Here is a 20704-nt window from a genome sequence, read left to right on the forward strand (position 1 = left end):
ACAATATTGATCTTATCCAGATCATTACTGGTGACAAGAAATACACACATCAAAAAAAGGTTTGCATCGCCTCGGTTCCGGAACTTGTACAGAAAATTGGAATAGAGATCAACATAAACATCATCTCAACCATTTTTATTGCTCATGAAAACCACACATTGCGTGTTGTACCACCATACAGAGAGACCTCCAGAGGTGGTGGTCCAGATTGCTGTACACACTTGTACCTCTAATACCCAGCATGCCTGTATTTGTTGTGGTATATTATCCACTAGTTCATCAAGGCACTGTTGGTCCAGATTATCTCACTCCTCGATGACGATTTGGCATAGGTCCCTCAGACTGGTTGGTGGGTCACGTCGTCCATAAACAGCCCTTTACAATCCATCCCAGGCATGTTCGTTGGGGTTCATGTCTGGAGAACACGCTGGCCACTCTAATCAAGCGATGTCCTTATCCTGAAGAAAGTCATTCACAAGATGACCACGATGGGGGCGCGAATTGTCCCCATGAAGATGAATGCCACCCCCAAAACAGCAGGGAACCTCCACCTTGCTGCACTTGCTGGACAATGTGTGTAAGGCGTTCAACCTGACCGGGTTGCCTCCAAACACGTCTCCAATGATTGGTTGAAGGCATATGCAACACTCATTGGTGAAGAGAACGTGATGTCAATCCTGAGTGGTCCATCCGGCATGTTGTTGGGCCCATCTGTCCCACACTGCATGGTGTCGCAGTTGCAAAGATGGCCCTCGCCATCGACGTCAGGAGTGAAGTTGCACTCATGCAGCCTATTGCGTTCAGTTTGAGTCATAACACGACATCGTGAGGCTGCACAAAAAGCATTATTCAACATGGTGGCATTGCTGTCAGGGTTCCTCCGAGCCATAATCCATAGATAGCAGTCATCCATTGCAATAGTAACCCTTGGGTGGCCTGAGCAAGGCATGTCATTGACAGTTCCTATCTCTCTGTCTCTCCTCTATGTCTGAACAACATCATTTTGGTTCACCCCGAGACGCCTGGACACTTCTCTTGTGTAGAGCCCTTCCTGACACAAAGTAACGATGCCGACATGATCGAACCATGGTATTGACCGTCTAGGCAAGGTTAAACTACAGACAACACGAGCCGTGTGCCTCCTTCCTGGTGGAATGACTGGAACTGATCGGCTGTCGGACCCTCTCCGTCTAATAGATGTTGTACAATATCCACAGTAAATGTCTATCTTCAGGAATTCTGGGAACAAGTGTGATGCAAAACTTTTTGTGATGTGTGTAATTTTATGTTAATATAATTTCCTTACAGGAAAGGAATGGTTGAGCTCAGAGACAGCAGCAACTCCTCGTACAAAGATCTGTGTACATTCATGCATTCCAAGAACAATGACCAAGAAGACTGTGTGAAGTAATGCTACTCCACGATAATGCCCTCCTGCTTTCTGGTAGACTGACCATAAACACTATAGAGGAGTTGGGTTGGGAAGTCATTTCACACCCACTTTATTCACTTGATCTTGCACCTTCAGATTTACACGTTTTCCACTCTTTATGGAACAACCTTTAAGGAACTTTGCTTCTGGATGAAAATGCACTCTGAACGTGGTGGCTTGACAAGTTCTTCACCTCAGAACCGTGTGATATCTACAATTGAGAAATCAACAATCTATCCCAACAGTGACATACTGTTGTAAATAGTGAGGGAGGATGTATTGATGACGGAGGTCTCTGTTATGTGTATTTGTTGTGTTTATTAAACTTATGGAAAAAAACACTGTGAACTTATGCACCAACCCAATATAAAAATGTTATTCTACTAAACTTTAAGCAACTAGATGTAGTACCTACATCCTATGCTGAAATTAACAGAATTCTAAAAATTCTAAATAACCAAAGCTCATGTGGTGTTGATGGAATTTCAGACAGAATTCTGAGAAGTATTTCCGACTTAATAAGTAATAATATTAGTGGTATATGGAATGCATCACTGGCACATGAAATTTTTCCTAACAGTTTAAAATATGCAGTTATTAAACCATTTCGTAGGAAAGGTAACAAGACAGACTTAAACAATTATCATACAGTTCCCTTACTGAGTGCTTTTTCACAAATATTCCAATAAGTAATGTACTCAAGATTAGTCTCACACTTAAGTGGAAACAATTTACTTAGGTTTGTATTCCAGAAGAGTTGCACAACTAAGAATGCTATTTACACGTTCATTCATCAAATAGTACATGCCTTAGAAAATGAAATATTGCCAGTTGGTATTTTTTGTGATATTTGCAAGGTGTTTGATTCCAGAGATCATGTTACTCTCTTAAACTCAAGTTATGGTATTGATGGTTTTACACACAGCTGGTATGAATCATAATTAAGAAACAAGGTTCAGAAGGTTGTGCTGAATAATTCAGACAATGTAAGCAGAGTAGAAAATGTTAGTGTCTGAGGAGAAATCACAAAGAGAGTCCCACACAGTTCAATTTTATGCTCACTATTAGTCCTTATATATGAAAATGACCTTCCACTTAACATTCAGTAAGCAGAATTGGCATTTTTTTTTACAGACAATACTAGTATTATGATAAGCCCCACCAGAAAGAAAGCAACAGAAGTGATTGTAAATGATATTTTGCAAATAAGTATAATGTGCGTCTAAGAAAATGGACTATGAATAACATTTGGGGGGAAAAATGCAGTGTACATATTGGGTTATGTAATAGTAAAATCTTACCAACAATTGACGTAACAAGTGGGCGGGAGTCAGAAATAGGGTAGAATGCCCAAATTTTTGGGTGTACATGTTGATGAAAACTTGAAATTGTAGAAGCATATTACTGAGCTCCTCAAACAGTTAAGTTCAGCCACTGTTGCTCTTAGTTTTATTGCTAATCTTGGAAACAAATGAATCAACCTCCTGACATATTTTGAATATTTCTACTCAATAATGTCTGAGAATAATTTTATGGGGCAACTCATCACTTACAAAGAAGGTATTGGTTGCACAAAAGTGAGCAGTAAGAGTAATATGTTGTGTTCACCAATAGACATGATGTAGTACCCCTTCAAGGAGCTAGGCATTTTAGCTGCACCATCACAACATATATGTTTGCTAATGAAATTTCTCATAAATAATCCTTCACAATTTGAGATCAACAGTGATGTCCACATCTACAACACCAGAGGCAAAAATGACCTTTATTGCCCTTTATAATAGCTGTCAGTGGTTCAGAAAGGAGTTCAGTATACACCAACAAAAATTTTTGATCATTTGCCAAATAACATAAAATGTCAGATGGTTAGCAAAGCAAATTGTAAAGCTAACCTAAAATCACTTCCCTGGACAACTCCTTCTATTCCATTAATGAATTTCTATGTAAAAACTGGTAGCCAGTATTTTTTTTAATAAAAAAACTGTTTTTGTAGTTTAGTGGGATGAGTAGGACTAAAACATTAAGTGTTCATTAATGTTAGCACTAATTTTGTATACATACCCTCTAAACTGACTCATTCCACATCACTTGATAGAAGAACCTTTCAAACGATGTATGGAAAATGTAACTAACTTACCACTGTGTGAGGAGGATGTTTTGCATTTTTATGATCCACTATGGATCCTTGCCCCTTCCATCTGTGCCAATACAGAAAAGTTTCACTACCTCTAACCAAAGCACAGTCCCACATTCAGTTCCTGCATTGTTGCACAGCTCATGGAATCTCTTAAGATGGCCTGACCACCAAAGATGGGATCTTCGGCTGCAACCCGTCTTTCCACAATGATTTCTGTGTGCTCAAATTTTGTTGGTCCATAGCATTTACTGACCTACTCCTGCAATACCGTATAAATCAGCCCCCATGCATTACCTTCTCTCTGTTATCTGTAAAATTCTCTTTTCCAGAGGCCTTACCTTTTGCTTCACTTCCAAATTCAGTCAGGCTTGTTGAAGACATTCTGTCCTTTTCCTGGAGCCTACAGTTTTTATGACGAACTCTACCAGTTAGACTCAACCCAAAACCAATATAGAACTTTGCCTGACTTAGTTTTACACCTCCGACAAACTGTGGTTCAGCCCTACTACTCCTTTTCAACTTTGCCTCGCTCTTTTACCCCACATCCCTCAACATGGAGACGAACCTCACATCTGCTGAAAGAGCTGCAGTCCACCACCTAAAAGCTTAAACTGACCTTATAACTGTACCTGCTGACAAAGGCTCCACCATTGTGCTTATGAACCGCAGGAATTATGTGGCAGAAGAACTCCGCCAGCTGTCAGATTCGTCCACCTACAAACCCTGCCACAGTGACCCCATTTCAGAAATCCATCCATATCTCCAGTTCCTACTCAGGTGTATAGGTACCTCCTCTCCTCTGAGTCTATTTCTGTACCTTACTCCCATCATTCCCCACACTCCTACCTTCTACCTGTTTCCTAAAGTTCATAAACCAAACCCCTAAGATGGCTAATTGTGGGTGGTTACTGTTCGCTCACAGAGAAAATCTCTGTTCTCATGGATGAACACCTTCAGCCTACTACCCCTAACCTAACATAACCTCCTATACAAAAGATACCAACCATTTCATCCACCAACTGTATGCATTTCTTCTTTTTTTTTACCACTCGATGCCGTACATATCACTCTTGATTCCACCTCTCTCCACACTATCATCTCCAATGTCCACACCTTTGCTGCTATTGAACTCTGCTTTTTCCAATGCCAGATTGACTACAAACCTACAATCTCGTTCCTGGTCACCATGACCAGCCTTATCCCAATACACAATTATTTCTCCTTTGAAGGCATCACCTACTAACAAATCCATGTTACAGCAATTGGCACGTGCATGGCACTGTCTTATGTGAACCTATTCATGGAACACGTAGAGGATGCCTTTGTAACCACCTACTTAGTTTATATTCATTTGTGACATCTTGTTGATGTGGACTGAAGTTGAGGACCCCCTATCCATATTCCTCTGGAACCTCAGCAACTTCTCCACCATTCCTTCTCAGCTCAACAAGCCACTTTTAACAAGCCACTTTCCTCAGTGTCAACATCCACCTCAAGGATGGCTACATCAGTACCTGTGTCCACACCAAACCTACCAACCACTAACAATACCTCAACTTCAACAGATGCCACCCGCTCCACACCAAGAAGTCACATCCATAAAGCATAGCCACTCGTCGATGTTGCATCTGTAGTGGTGACCAGTCACTCTTCAAATACTCCATGTGTCTAACTGAGGCCTTCACAAACTGAATTACTCTCTAAACATTGTTCAGAAACAGATGTAACATGTGTCATCTCACCAGTCACCTATCATCCCCCACATTCCCACTGTCCAGCCACAAAGGAGCACTCCTGTTGTAACTCAGTGCCACTCAAACTTGAGCAGATAAAATACATTCTCTTTCAGGGTTTTGAGTACCTCCCATTGTTCCTTGAAATGAGAAAAATCCTCCTTATTATCCTCCCCACCACTCCCGTAGTGGTAATCTACCACCCACCCAGCTTACATAAAATTGTTATGCAGCCCTACTCCATCGCTGCTCCCATCCCTGTGCTTCATGCCTCATATCCCTGCAGCAGACTTAGATGCAAGACTTCTCCCTTACATCCTTCCACTACCACCTACTCCAATCCTGTCACAAGCATTTCCTATCCCATCAGGGCTGCCTGTGAAAGCAGCCATGTGATCTACCTACTTAGCTGCAACCACTTTGCTGTATTCTACATGTGAATGACAACTAACAAGCTTTCTGTCTGCATGAATGGCCACTGCTGGGCTGTGTCCAAGAGACAGCAGGACCACACAGTCGCTGAACATGCTGTCTAACATGATGTGCTTCACTTCAATAACTGCTTTGCAGCCTGTGCCATCAGGATTCTTCCCACCAACACCAGTTCTCTGAATTGCATAGGGGACAGAATTCTCTCTCCAACATATTCTTCATTCCTGTAACAACCCCATGCTTCAACCTTCCCGAGTCCCTTTGCTCCACCACCTATCCTCTTCCATGCTCCCTCACTAAACACCTTCTATCATGCCAACGCATGTACGTAGTCCTTTCCCCTTTTCTACTGCTCTCGTCCTACTTTACACATTCACTTCCCCCTCCCCCAAACTCCATCCACAGCACAGCCTCCTGATGCTGCACGTAGCAGCCCTATCCTGTCCCGACCATATCCTTGCACGCTCCCACAGGCTGCACTCACATCTTCCCCCATACCTACCACACTATTCCTCTCCCTCTTATCTTTGCCTCGTTACCTCCACTAACCTCCCCAGCCAGACTGCTGTTCACATCAGATGCAATCATGCCTTAGTTCATGGAGACAATGATCATGTGTGTGTGTGTGTGTGTGTGTGTGTGTGTGTGTGTGTGTGTGTCTTCTACCTCTGAAGAAGAACTTTGTCCAACTGAACTACTTCCAGCATTCTTTTTCATTGTGCGTGTGTCTAGCTCAATGCTTCGTGCCTTCGCTATGTGGTGAGTAGCAATCCATCCTTTCCATATTGTTGTTATTCCATTGTGCACTTCCCAGGTTTTATACTTTTTGTTAAATCACATGTGAGCAAGTATCTGGAAATAAATTAATATGCCATGTACAGTAGTTAGTTTCAGTTGACATAGTTGACGTTGACAGGAACTATTCTCTTATATGTGCAGCTGTCTGTATCTGTATATATGTGCTTCTCTCCTATGTAAAATGTATGCATAACAGGTGCATTAACAGAGAATGATAGATCAGTATATGAGCAAAATGTAATCATAAATAGTTATAAAATTATTTTGATAGTATAACTGACTAAAGCCATATTTGTTTTGTAATCATCATAGAGTTATTTTATTGTCTTCGATACCAATCTACAGCACAAATGTTGGTTAATAGCTGTAAACTTGGAATGCATTACTTATTGTTATTGTCTAAGTGTATGCTGGAGCTGCACTATTTTTAATATTTGGTGGTATTGTCATACATGGCACATTAACAGTGCTGACTTGTATGTACAGGGTAGAGCAAGTAAAAGTGGTCCAGAGAACAGAGTTCCAGGGTACCTACAAACACAGCAGAGGAAAGGAAATACACTGCTAACGTGACTATAGCAGTTGTTGAAAGTGACCACTATTCATCTCTTTGTACTTGTGGGCCGTGGTCAGCAAGTTGCTGAAGGCATATCAAAGGTGGACTGCTGGAATTGCTGCAGTTTGTTGCAATACACTTAGACTTGAGAGCTCCCCATACAAAATAACCACACACTGACAGCTCAGGTGACGTGGGTGGCCATCTAGGGTGGGCCACGGCCAGACTGACCTCAGCTAACAACTCTTGTCGGTTGTGAAGATTTTATAAATGTCCTCCAACATTCGGCTGGCTGTATGGGCAGTTGCTCCATCTTGTTGGAAGTAACTGTAGGTCTTTTCCTTCTACATTAATGCTGCCACAAATGGTTTCAAAATGTTGGAAATGTAATGCACTGAACTGTGTCTGATGAATGAAGGTGGGACCAGTGATGCAGCATGCAGATACTGCACACCAAACCCCTAAGCTTCTGACCATGCCATAGTGTTTTGTGGAAGTTAAGCAGATTCTAACACTGCACAAAACGTGATTCTGTGAATTGACACAACCATTCGGGTGAAACCAGGCTTCATCAGACATAAAGAACAGATCCATGTACAAGCTATTCATTGTTATCTCAGTGGACAGCCACTCACAAAACTGGAGGCACTGAGGAGCATCTATTGGTTTTAAGACATAAACAACAGACTCTTCGAGGGATGAATATGCAGTCCCAGATGTAGTATTTGTCTGTGTGATCGATGTGATATGCTGGTTTCTTGTGACAGGTATTGACTTGATTTGGTAGGACTCTGAAGCATTTTCTGATGAACTGCAGCTACATTTTGTGGTGCATGGGCGTGTCTTGGAATAGTTTTGACTTGTTCGAAAACAGATTCTGTCTGTCACCACTTTCAGGCTAAGCTTTGCATGGCACTCTTTGCTGGCACTTTGACACCATTAAATTTCTCAGCAAACAAATGACCATGCTATTTCCATGACTTTGTTGTCACATAACTTTTCTTAATGAACACCTGCTGCTTCACTGTGAGTACCATAATCCCATTTGCACTGCTCCACTCAGACTGACACAGCCCGCACTGCACTCTGAACTGGTGTGGACCACTTGGCCTGCGTACATGTCGTGTGCACGTCACGGGATGTGGTTATATGCATACATTCTTATCCAGTCGTATCCACTCATATGAGCCAGTTTTATTTGCTCAGCACTATAGTAGTATAAGAGAAAGACAAGAAAAGTAATAAAAATAAATCAGAGAAAGGAAAATATAATCAAAATAGGAAATGTAATGTGTTAAAGATAAAAGAAAGTGAGAACCACAACAATAAAACACATATTGCAAAGTAGATAGTTTTAGATCAGATTTACACATGAGCATATTACAGAGTTCCTGCAAATGTTTGTACCAGACATTAGGGACATGATTCCTAGGATCAGAAACAGACAAACATATTCATATAAACATTTGTCCTACAGATGGTTTGCCATGACTTGTGGGCAGTGTGCATGTTGTATCATGAACTGCTACTGCAGCACACTACAGTGATACATTTGTTGTAAAAAACAAATATGTTTGTGTATTAATATGCATAAGCCATCTATGGTCATCCATGCTAACAGCGTATTGTTTCTTGGAGGGATGACACAGTTTTTCAGGAGAATGAGAACTGAGTGGTGCAACAGGGCAGCTAGCTTGTCATGTGTTAGACCTTGACATTATTGAAGCCCAATTTGTCTTTAGTAATGGAATATTTGCACCAACAGTTGTCCCACCATGTAATCCATGGTTGGTAAGGCACACTATTCACATGGTTGTTTGGGTGCACTGATGTGAAATTTTGACAGTGGAAACACATGGAAACTGGTGTATGTTGTTCCAGTTAATAACTTGAGTGATTTGCAGTAGGATATCCACAATATCTGTGTAGCTGTTTAGCAGAACCTGGATATCGTCAATGGCATAACCAGTCCATGTTGAGACATCGCCACATATTCAATGCTATCTCCTGCAATGTGACCACTGTACCTCCTGTTATACTTTAGCATGCAACTGAATAACATGTCGTGTGATATATGTCAAAAGGAACGTTTTGTTTTGATCCTAGGATCCTGTGATACTTGTTAGAAATCTGTATAATACTGAAACTCTTGCCTGTCAAATGATGACCTTGTTTGGGGGGGAGGAGGGGGGAGGGATAGTTTTCAGCCAAACTTAGTATTAAAAGATCTGTCTTTTGCAAAACATGTTTACTTTCTTTCTTTGTTTCCTTCCTTCCTTTTGTTTATGTGTGTACCCAAACATTTCAGCATTTATTTATTTATACACCTGTCCTCATCAATATCTGTCTATTTTCATTATTAATACATTTATATCATATGTTATTAGTCACTAGTGTCTATGCATATGTTTTGATGTTTTTAGTGTTTAGTTTCTAATACATATTTTTAATGTCTTAACCTATTGTGTAGCTCTTCAGAAGCAGACTGCCTGGAATGTCAAACCTGATTAGTGGATGTGATTAACTGCTGGGTAAATTGGAGTTCCCAATTAGTGTGCTTCCTCTGGTTTTCTCCGTAGTATCATAGGTGGGGCTGAATGAATATGTTGCTGACCAGAGGACAAGGAGTATGCAATGCATTGGTATGTCATTAGATCAAAGAAAGACAGTGAAAGGAATTCACCGCAGCTCAGTCCATTGTGCCTATGACAGAGAGAAGCGCGAACAAGTAACTTTACAAGGCGCAGTCTCTCTAAATGTAAAACAGCATGTGCTTTCTTGAAAATGCTATTACATTTATAATCAAAAATTTATAACTATTAGATGTCAGCATATTTTCTGTGATAACAATGCCATGTTTTGGAGAGAGAATAATAGACTTCATCAAATATTTCACCGTCCTGCTCTGTTGTGTACCATACTGTTATATTTTGGCTCAGGTACTTAGAAGACTTTGAGAAGAGAATACCCAGGGAAGAGATCCAACAGATTGAAACTGTAATTAAGAAACAACTTGCTGACAATGATGAAAAGTATGTGGCAACTATATGTGGAAGTTACAGGTAGAAACTTTTATGAAATTTTACATAGGCATTTAGCTTCTATATTAGACCCCCTGTTCTCCTACATATTCTTCTCTATGCCTCTGTATATGTTTGTGGTTAAATATTTCAAATTTTGACTATGAAAACCCATTTATTTCAGGAGGGGAAAGGCAGATAGTGGAGACATTGATGTGCTAGTGACTCATACTGACTACATGTACACCACCAGAGATAAGAGCCACAATAAATCAAAAGTGTTCAAAGATGTTGTTGCATCTCTGGAGAAATGTGGTCTCATTGTTGATACCATTTCACAAGGTGACAGTAAATTCATGGTGGGTACTCTACAGATATCTGTAAGTTGTTGTTACAATTTTTTTCATATACAAGTTTTTGTCCTAAAAAGAAGCCTAGTTGTATTAAGTAAACAAAAAACTTTTTTAGCCTTGTTCCACAACTTTATTGTTACTGTTGACCTAGGCTTCTGGTTATAATCCCATTTCCTAGTAGTTACGTATTAGTACATGCGTATTATGTATTAAGAAATGGACTTATAATATGTAACACATGTTGTAAAGTAATAATAAAGGTTGTGAAACAAGGCTAAAAAGGTATTTTGTTTGGTTAATACAATACAATGTTTCACCTAGAACCAAAAGTTGAATCAATTAAATTGTCTTCTTTTAAGAAAAAAATACATCATGGAATTGTGTTTGATGCCATTAAGAAAATCCAGTAATCTGTATGATAAAGTAAATGTTGCTGTTGAGATATTAATCCTTTATAGGCCTGAAGACATAACAGAGAATGTTTTTAAGTGTGGTAAGAGCAGCATGTGATAGGTGTAATATGCTGGATTGGAGGTACTAGCTAATATGGAATGATTATATTTGAAAGCCAGCACAAGTCGCTCAAGAACTTTTGTATTGAAGTACTACGAGAAACAGTTGCATTTCACAGATCATAAGCTGAGCCACAAGGGATACATTGCAATGCAGTGTGCAATGTGCAGCAAGAACATTGTTGTCTGTAGGCCAACATTGCAACTATTGCTTGATTAAGGAATGTCAGCTGTGGAACTCTGTTGCACTCGTTTGCTTAAAATATTTTCAGTGTTTTATTATTTGAGGCAGCTTGTCTTTTCAAACATTGTCATTGATAGTTTACCCCTAGTTTTACTCTTAATGCCATCCTTGAAAGCACATATTGCAGTTTGCAGAGTACAGGTGCCCATTGCTGTTTTGACGTATGGGATCTTTGTACAGCTTCATAAAAGAATGCAGTTGTGTATCTCACTTTTCATTATTTTGAGAAATGGTCAGAATTTTGATTAGTACCAGGAATTAACTATTTATCTCAATACAGCACTAAATACCATATGAGAAGCTTTTCTAATGTGTTAATGTTATGGATTTGAGAGAGGTTACAGAACACATAACAGAACTTATATGAGACAGTGCCTTCAATCATATTGGCAACGGTATCTTTCTCTTGTGAAAATCTCACAGTCAGCTCAACTGTCAGTATTTCTTAGGTTACGTTATTAGCTAACTAGTTTGGTCATCGTCTAGACATGTCGTCCGCAACTCGTGGTCTAGTGGATAGCATTGCTACCTCTTGATCATGGGGTCCTGGGTTCGATTCCTGGCCAGGTTGGGGATTTTCTCTGCCCAGGGACTGGGTGTTTGTATTGTCCTCCTCATTTCATCATCATCATCATCCTCATCATTTGTGACAGTGGCTGGCTTGGACTGTGAAAAAATTTGACTGTGAAAAAACTTGTGACTTTCTACGGCCGATGATGACCATGCAGTTCATCGCCCCACAAATCAATCATTATCATCATCGTCGTCATCATCATCATATTCTCTGGATTGACTGGCACAATACAAGGTGACATTTTGTAGGCTCCCAAATTTACAGATTTGTCTGCGTGCTTCTTTGAGGTAAACTTTAAAAAAGTGTAAGCAAATCACACTCATACCTTTTTTTTATCTGAAGAAACAACATACATACTGGAGTGGGGAGGGGGAGAGAGAGAGAGAGAGAGAGAGAGAGAGAGACACCCACACATCCATGCACATATTGCAAAAACACAATGGGCTATTTCTGCCTAAAAATATTGTGGTAAATCTTGAAATGACACTTAGTAAATATCATTTTCAAAACATGAAGCAAAATATTGGAATGACTGCATGTTGTAAGGTGCAGTATGAGTTTATTTAGTGCAGGATCAACCTCACTGTGTGATAACACACATTTTGCGACGTGTGTTTGCAGCTGTAGTGGCTATAAAGCTAATTTCTGTCAAATTTTTTTGTGGACTTTATTCAAATATTAAATTTAGTATTTTTCAATTATTCGTCCAAATGTTAGCAGTGTGTTTACATTTTGCGGCATGCAGTTGCAGCTGTAGTGGTTCTTAAGTTAATTTCTGACAAAGTTGTTTGTGCACTGTTATACTGTTATTAAATTTAGTAGATTTCAACAGTGTCTTGTGCTGTTTGTGTCGAAATAACAGTTTACCAAACTTTTGGAAATGTTCGCTTACTGTCTATTTAGAGTTTTCTGTGTGTTGAAGCATTTCGTAAATTTCATGCAGCAGTTTTTGGCTGATGTTTCTTATTGTTTATAGTGAAATATTTCCGTAAAATTTTCATTTCCTGTTTTAACTTCAGTGAGTGTTCCAGTGGCTGCTTGGATTTTTGGTTTCAGCTAGTAACATGTATGAGGTTTTGTTAGTATTGATATTACTTGTGGTTGAATAGTATTAATGAAAGTTGTTGCTTTCTTAGTAGAGTGGGAAGTTTGAGACCACTATTGTTAGTTCAACTGGTGTAGTTGAAGTTAGGTAAAATAGACATTTAGTTTTTTTCTGTAAATGTAAAATTTTACTGTAAGTGAGAAATATGGGATTTGTTGTTGGTTCATGAGTAGTGGGTTACAGTGTGGGATTTGCTCAAAGTATTTTCATTGGGGGGAATGCAGTGGGGAAGCCAGTGGGCATTCTAGCAAGATACTCTCTTGGAAATGCAGAATCTGTAGTAGAAATAAGTTGATAGAGGAGCAGGAGCATAAGATCTGCGCCATTCAGGTGCAGTTACAATACGCAAAGAAGGAACTAGATAGTTTGAGGAGGTTAAAGAATGCTGGAGAATGGGAACCGGCAGTTGGCAAGAAGGCAGCTAGGAGGAGGAGATATTCAGACAGTTGTATTTTGTGTATCTGCAATAGATTTGACCAACTGTTAGAGTTGAATGGAGATGATCCTCTTGCAGCTGTAGATGTAGGAAACATGCAGCAGTCCTCAGCAGTTGCAAAGTCACAGAAAGAAGAAGGTTCTGCTGCTAGGTAGTCCACATGGTAGAGGTGGGGCCAGCAGTTGCAGGAAGTGTTGGTGAGTGAGTACCAGGTCGCCAGCATTGTGAAGCCTAGTGCAGGGCTGGGTCAGGTGACTGACAGCATGCGAGCGAGAGTTATTGTAGGAATTTTGTGAAATAGTATCAGGTAGTGATTGTGGGAAGAGCTGGGAATAGTATTGATAGGGATGGGGAACATGATGTAAGTGGTGACCTGGTAAAGATAGCTACTCAAACTGGTGGTACAAATGTGCATTTCATGCAACTGTTTCAGCATCACAAACGGCCTTATCTTAATGCGGTTGCTGGCGTGTTAACATGGGGCTGGAGAAGGCACTGATGGCAGAGGGCATGGGTCACAATGCAGTGGTGCCAGTTGAGTCTATTAGTAGACCAGGTTTCGCTAGGCATGTCCTACACCTCAATAGGTATGGGAAGGGAAGGCTGGCAAAGCTTATAGGTGACAGTGTAGTGGGCGGTGGTGGAATCACTCATTGGAAAATTCCTGTAGTAGTTGGTGTTAGAACTGCACGTCTTTTAGATTGAAGTCAGCTTTAGGTATACCTGCTTAAAGGCAGTCCTCCTAATTAAGGAATCACCTTCAGAGGAGGTCAGGTATCCTAGTAGAGAAGGAATTAGCATATTTCATCAAAATATAAGAGGTATTAGAGATGAAGTTAGTGAACTACTTATAGATGACATTATTGGTATATCAGAGCACTACTTAAATAATATGACAATTCAGAGTCTTCCTTTACCAGGATACAGATTAGCTGGCTGTTTTTCGAGGAGTTCCTTGCGGAGTGGGGGAGTGGCCATGTACATAAAAAACAGTATTCTGTTTGAGTCCATAGACATATCACGGCACTGCACTGAACAAATATTTGAATGTTGTGCAGGGCAGTTGAGTTTAGTGAAATTTAACTTCTAATTGTTGTTGTTTATAGGTCCCCTAACTTTTACTTCAGAGCATTTCTGTTCAAGCTAGAGAGGATTCTTGATTCACTTTATAGGAAGTACCAAAAATTAGTTACATGTGGTGACTTCATTATTGATCTCAGCTTTGCTCAGTCCTCCTCAGAAGTACCTGGTACAGCACAACATCCGTTTAGTGTCCCAAAGTGGCATTTTTTGGTCAGCATGGTTCTCTTTATTTCAGCTGAATTGTGGTGTCAGCACTGTTTTCCCTTTGGTATTTGTTCATGGTATGAAGGATGTTCACAGGTCTAATGGCTGTTTACACAAAAAGAGGCAATCCAGCAGTCTATTGCCACAAGTCTTTAAAAATGAATGGGACTGACAGAAGAAAGTGATGATAATTCTCGGTATGTATTATGCAGTCACATAATTGACATTATAGTACCATGCAGAAAGAATTTAAAGATTTAGTTGACAGTGAAAGAGCACAGATGGGATTCATTGTTCATTATATCAGAAACCATTTGTCCTAAATTTGTGGGCATGTAGCACGTGAAGAAGTAGGTGGTACATATAGTAAAATTTCCAAAGTCTCATGCATTATTCCTGTGAAATTGAAAGAAGAATATATAGACTTTTATAATAAATGATTGAAGTGATTTCACAGATTTTCTGTAGCTGTATTATTTGACGTACTGCCACAGGGCTTTGCAAACAAATACAAAAACTAAAATTTTTTTTGTTTCCCTTCACATTTTACAAGTGCTCCGTAAGTGCCCCACCACTGATTCTGCAGATATCAAGTTGATAATCAAGTTCTTCCCACAGTTGGCACAGCATGTTCCGATCAATCAGTCTAAAAGTACTTTTGATGTGAACTCGCAATTGTGGTAGGTTCGTTGATAGAGGAGCCATAAATACAGAATCTTTCATATAACTCCACACAAAAGACTCATATGAAGTTAGGACAGGAGAGTGTGAAGGATATGACTTAAATTGATGATCATCAACCCAACCGTGACCAATCCAGGGATGTCCTGAAGCCTGAAACTGCACATATCATCACTTAATGGAATTGGCAGTTGGTGGATGCTTGGGAAATGTTTTTTGCTGTAATGAATGATACCATCGTGACAAATCCAACATGTTGTAGTACATCTCTTTGAACAAAGTTGAATTTTCCAAATCAGTAATTTCCAATTGAAGTGGCAATGACAAGTCATCGGTGTTCCAAACGATGTGATGAGCTGCTTTAACTTTGCTTGGTAATCGCCCAAAGTACTACCTTCAGGTAGTTTTAAAGAAGCAGGACGATTGAACATCTGCCTCTCAAATAAATGTAACTTTTCCATGAACGCTTTGATCTGGTCGTGCATGTCAACAATTAGCTGCCCTTTGCCCTGCAATGACAGATTTAAATTATTGAGATGCATAGTTATGTCAGCTAGGAATGCCAGGTCTGATATCCATTTTATATCTTTCAGAGAACACATTTCTTCCCTTTTCATTTTGAGAAAAAGGGATATTTCCTCACGAATGGCAAAGAAAACATCAAGAACTTTGCCCCGACTCAGCCGACGAACTGTACTGTGGTAAGGTATATCCCCATACTCTGCTTCCATATCTTTCAGGAATCCTTTGAATTGGTGAAGATCCATACCATGACACTGCACAAAATCCACAAACTTCAGGACATCTTTCATTACTCCACTTAGTCATAAATGTCATTGAACACAGATTGTTGCGTCAGTTGCGGCTGCATGCAGCCAGGGGGCAGTGAGTTAGCGTTCCCCCTCCACGCGGGCTCCGAGCTGCCACAGTGAGCGCTCCGGAGTGCTCTGGCTCCCTGGAGCTTGGTTGGAACAGCCTGTTCTATGGGGGGCGGTGAGTTTTCTAATAATATGTAAGATAATGTAGCAACAGTGAATTTATGAAACCACTTCAGTCATTTGTGATAATCTTGTATTACTGCCGAGTATGTTGGCTAAGTCAAAGGGAATGATTTCAAACCCACTGTTGAATTTGTGAAGGAAAAAGAAGTACAGGAACGAAAATTAGAACATTCAGAATGGATTGCAGAGCTTGCATTCTAAGTGGACGTGACTGCACACTGCCCACAGTAAGACATTGCAAGGTGAGAAACAACTTATTTCTGATTTGATGGGATGCATTTAAAAAGAAAATCACATTGTATAATGGACAAATTCTGACAAGCACAGACCAGTTCCGTAAGTTCACTAGCATCAAAGAAGATGTGAGGTTGGAAGAATTCATTGTAACCTTGGAAGAATTACAAGGATTAGTTTTTTAAATGTTTTGAGGACACTGCAATTCTTACATCTGTCTTCAGGCTGTTTTCGAAACCGTTTGCCATTTCAGTTGAAAGGGCCCTGTGCATGTGCAGATTGATGTGCAGTGTAGTTCCTGCTTTAAAGATAAATACTTTTACACTATACAGGATAACTACTTTGTTTCCACGTCCTCATAGTTAGGTGGCAAACATGCTTTAATATTTGTGTCAACATATATGTGTGAAAGGTTTTTTTTTTTTTGTTATGAAACCAAATAAGTCACGACTGTGTGGCAACCTGAGTGCGAAAATCTGTGAAATGTCTGTGTGTGTACGTATTCCAACAATTAGTACCAGCTGAAAATTATATTATTTCTTCAGTGCACCAAAAATAATTAAATAATAGTGAAAATTTGTTTTGTTTGTGTTTTATGTTGTTGGCAAATATGAAACCAAGTGATATTCAGTGTGAGTGTATTGCCCTCTAAATACAGTGTTAAATCGTCAAATTTAACACATATTTCGGACAACACAACGACACATATAAGTCACTGAGTAAGTTGACCTGTGTACAAGTCGGCATTCGATTAAACACTGAGTCTCAGTCTAGCGGCCGCTGCTCGGCTGGCCGCTTAGGTGGCGCAGCTGCTGCATGGCTGGCAGACAGCGCTGCACGTAGAGGACGTGCGTAATTGCGCGGCGGCACTTTGAATAATCGGCGAGTCACAACACTTTTCCCCCCTTTGAAATTGTTGCACTGGTCTTGATGGAGGTGTCCTGGAGATGGCTAATGTCCATAGGCATTGTTTGACTCGCCGTAAAGTCTTGAGGAGGAGGCTTCCCATACGGACAGAAGTGTCCCCGATGATAAGGGGTCGAGATGACAGGAGACGTAGGGGTTGAATCTGCTGGGGCCCCATGCACCAATCCGCCTGTTGCGGCAAGTCCAGTTGATATGACAGGAGACATGGGCGATGTGTCGGCGTCCGTTGGAGGAGGAGGCGAGTAGATGTACTCTGACAGAGGGACAGAGGATGGTCCTCTGGTTCTTGCATGGGCACGTCTCCTGGTGGCGTCCGTTCTGGTGCTGGCATCGCGATGACGGTGAGAGGGCTGCATTGTGAGTATTGAGAGATGCCAAGATCCCGAGCATCAGGTAGAGCCAAAGGTGGTGTGGCGGCATTCGGAACAGGTGTTGCTAGCACCCGAGGCCGAAGCTGGTCCGAATGACGCACTGCAACACCCATGTCCGTCTGGATTTCATACAGGTGTCTGCCACGGTGTCTTAAGATGCGGCCCGGGCTCCATTTTGGCCGCCTGCCATATCCCCGTACCCAGACGAGGTCGTCGGCGGTGAACCGGCCAAGTGAAGGCACCCGAGGCCATGAGGTGGGAGGCCGCAGAAGATGAAGTAGCGTGCGGGGCTATCGGCCATGTAAGAGCTCAGCCGGGCTGTGATCGCCCATGGGGGTGAAACAGTAAGACGCCAGGAACTGGAGAAGCGCATCATCAGCAGCAGAAGAAGTCAGAAGTTTCCGCATCTGAGCCTTAAATGTGTGGACCAGTCGTGCAGCCTCACCGTTGGATTGTGGATGGAACGGCGGGGCCGTGACATGCATAACGCCGTGACGAGCACAAAAATCCGCAAAGTCGGAAGAGGCAGATTGCGGACCATTATCAGTAACAAGAGTAGAGGGGAGGCCTTCCAAAGAAAAAATGCGGGCGAGAGCACTGGTGGTTGCCGCGGTGATAGGTGACGTGCAACGGACAATGAAAGGAAAGTTAGAGTAGGCGTCAATTACGAGGAGCCAATAAGTACCTAAAAAGGGTCCCGCAAAGTCAGCATGAATGCGCTCCCAGGGCTTTTTAGGCGAAGGCCACGGTGACAAAGATGACTTCGGGGCAGCGGCCTGTGACGCACAAGGGCCGCAGGCAGCGACAATGTGTGCTATTTCAGAGTCGATGCCAGGCCAGTACACATGACGGCGCGCCAGAGATTTTGTGCGAGACACACCCCAGTGCCCCTGGTGAAGGAGGCGCAAGACCGAAGCACGCAAAGACGCAGGTACCACAACACGCGGCGAAGCATTGTCAGTGGAGAGGAGGATAACACCGTCCCTAGCCGTGAGGCGGTAGCGCAAAGTGTAGTAGTTTCGCAACGGATCAGAAGTCTTAGCGGATGGGCGATCTGGCCAACCCTTCTGAATACAGCGTAAAACCCGGGAGAGGGTAGGGTCAGAACCTGTAGCAGCTGCCAGCCTGTCCCCAGTGATGGGGAACCCGCCCACAACCCGCTGCTCGGCAACATCCAGGTGGAAACACAAAAGTTCGTCCCTATCGAATGCCTGATCAGGACCCATGGGAAGGTGAGACAGAGCATCAGCATTCACATGTTGAGCTGTTGGCCGGAAATGAATCTCATAATTGAAACGGGACAAGTAAAGAGCCCAATGCTGGAGGCGGTGTGCAGCCGTGTCGGGAAGTGACGTTGATGGATGAAACAAGGAAACAAGTGGTTTGTGATCCATAACAAGATTAAATTTTGAGCCATAGAGAAAAACACCAAACTTATGTAGAGCATAAATGATGGCCAAAGCTTCTTTCTCAATTTGAGAATACTTCTGTTGGGCATCTGTGAGCGTTTTGGAGGCATAAGCGATGGGTTGTTCTGAACCGTCAGAAAAACGGTGCGCAAGGACTGCACCGACCCCGTATTGAGAGGCGTCTGTGGCAAGAACAAGATGTTGGCCAGGTCGATAAGTAGCCAGGCCCGGGGCCTATTTCAGCATAGTCTTTAATTTCCGGAAAGCCGCGTCACATGACGCGGACCAGTGAAAAGGCACGGTTTTATGCAACAGGCGATGCAATGGCTGAGCCACCGACGCCGCAGACGGTAAAAACTTGTGATACTATGCTATTTTCCCCAAGAAGGCCTGCAGTTCCTTAACAGATGTAGGGCGAGGAAGGGCATCGATCGCAGCAACAGTGTGTTGAAGCGGACGAATACCATCCCGAGAGAGTTGAAACCCCAAGTACGTGATAGATGCCTGAAAAAATTGTGATTTCTGAAGATTACACTTAAGACCGGCAGTCTGTAAGACATTAAAAAGTGTGCGGAGATTTTGAAGATGTTCTTCAGTGGTGGAGCCAGTGGCAACTATGTCGTCCATGTAATTGATACACCCCGGGACAGGGAGCAATAATTGTTCCAAGAATCGCTGAAAAAGAGCAGGGGCGCTAGCAACCCTGAATGGCAAGTGTTGGTATTGATAGAGGCCGAAAGGCGTGTTAAGGACCAGAAACTGCAGGGAAGCAGCGTCGAGAGGAAGTTGATGATAAGCTTCCGACAGGTCAATTTTAGAAAAATACTGTCCTCCAGCGAGTTTAGTGAACAGTTCTTCAGGACAGGGCATAGGGTAAGTGTCGATGAGGCATTGAGCATTTACAGTGGCTTTGAAATCGCCACCGAGATGAATATCACCTTTGGGCTTAGCAACTACAATGACAGGAGAGGACCACTCACTGGAAGTGACAGGAAGCAAGACCCCTGAAGCAGTGAGACGATCCAACTCCCATTTTACCCGATCACGAAGGGCCACAGGAATGGGCCGAGCCCGAAAAAACTTAGGCCGAGCAGTGGGTTTGAGCGCGATATGAGCTTCAAAGTCGTTTGCACGGCTTAACCCAGGAGTAAAAAGGGACGAAAATGTCATCGACAAGGAATCCAGCTGAGCATAAGGAATAGCATCAGAGACAATATTGACAGAGTCATCTATGGAGAACCCAAAAACGCGAAAGGCATCGAAACCAAAAAGATTTTCTGTGTTGCTCTGGTCGACCACAAATATGGGAACAGTGCGAACGACGGATTTGTAAGATACCTCAGCATTAAACTGTCCCAAGAGAGAAATCTTCTGTTTATTGTACGTCCGTAATTGCCGAGTGACGGGGGAAAGGAGTGGAGAACCCAGTTGAAGATACGTCTGAGAATTAACTATAGTGGCA

At 41.9% G+C, this 20704-nt stretch overlaps 1 protein-coding gene across 1 annotated transcript in view; it reads left to right on the forward strand.

The window, feature by feature from the left end:
- The window catches only part of LOC126166621 (DNA polymerase beta-like), a 56512-nt gene that overhangs the window by 15632 nt on the left and 20176 nt on the right, over nt 1-20704 (forward strand). The window contains exons 4-5 of the mRNA XM_049920417.1: nt 10028-10150; nt 10293-10467. Of these exons, the coding sequence (XP_049776374.1) occupies nt 10028-10150; nt 10293-10467 (298 nt within the window). The remainder of the gene's footprint in view (nt 1-10027; nt 10151-10292; nt 10468-20704) is intronic.

This window comes from Schistocerca cancellata, chromosome 1 (assembly GCF_023864275.1).
Source record: "Schistocerca cancellata isolate TAMUIC-IGC-003103 chromosome 1, iqSchCanc2.1, whole genome shotgun sequence".
Lineage (NCBI taxonomy): Eukaryota > Metazoa > Arthropoda > Insecta > Orthoptera > Acrididae > Schistocerca > Schistocerca cancellata.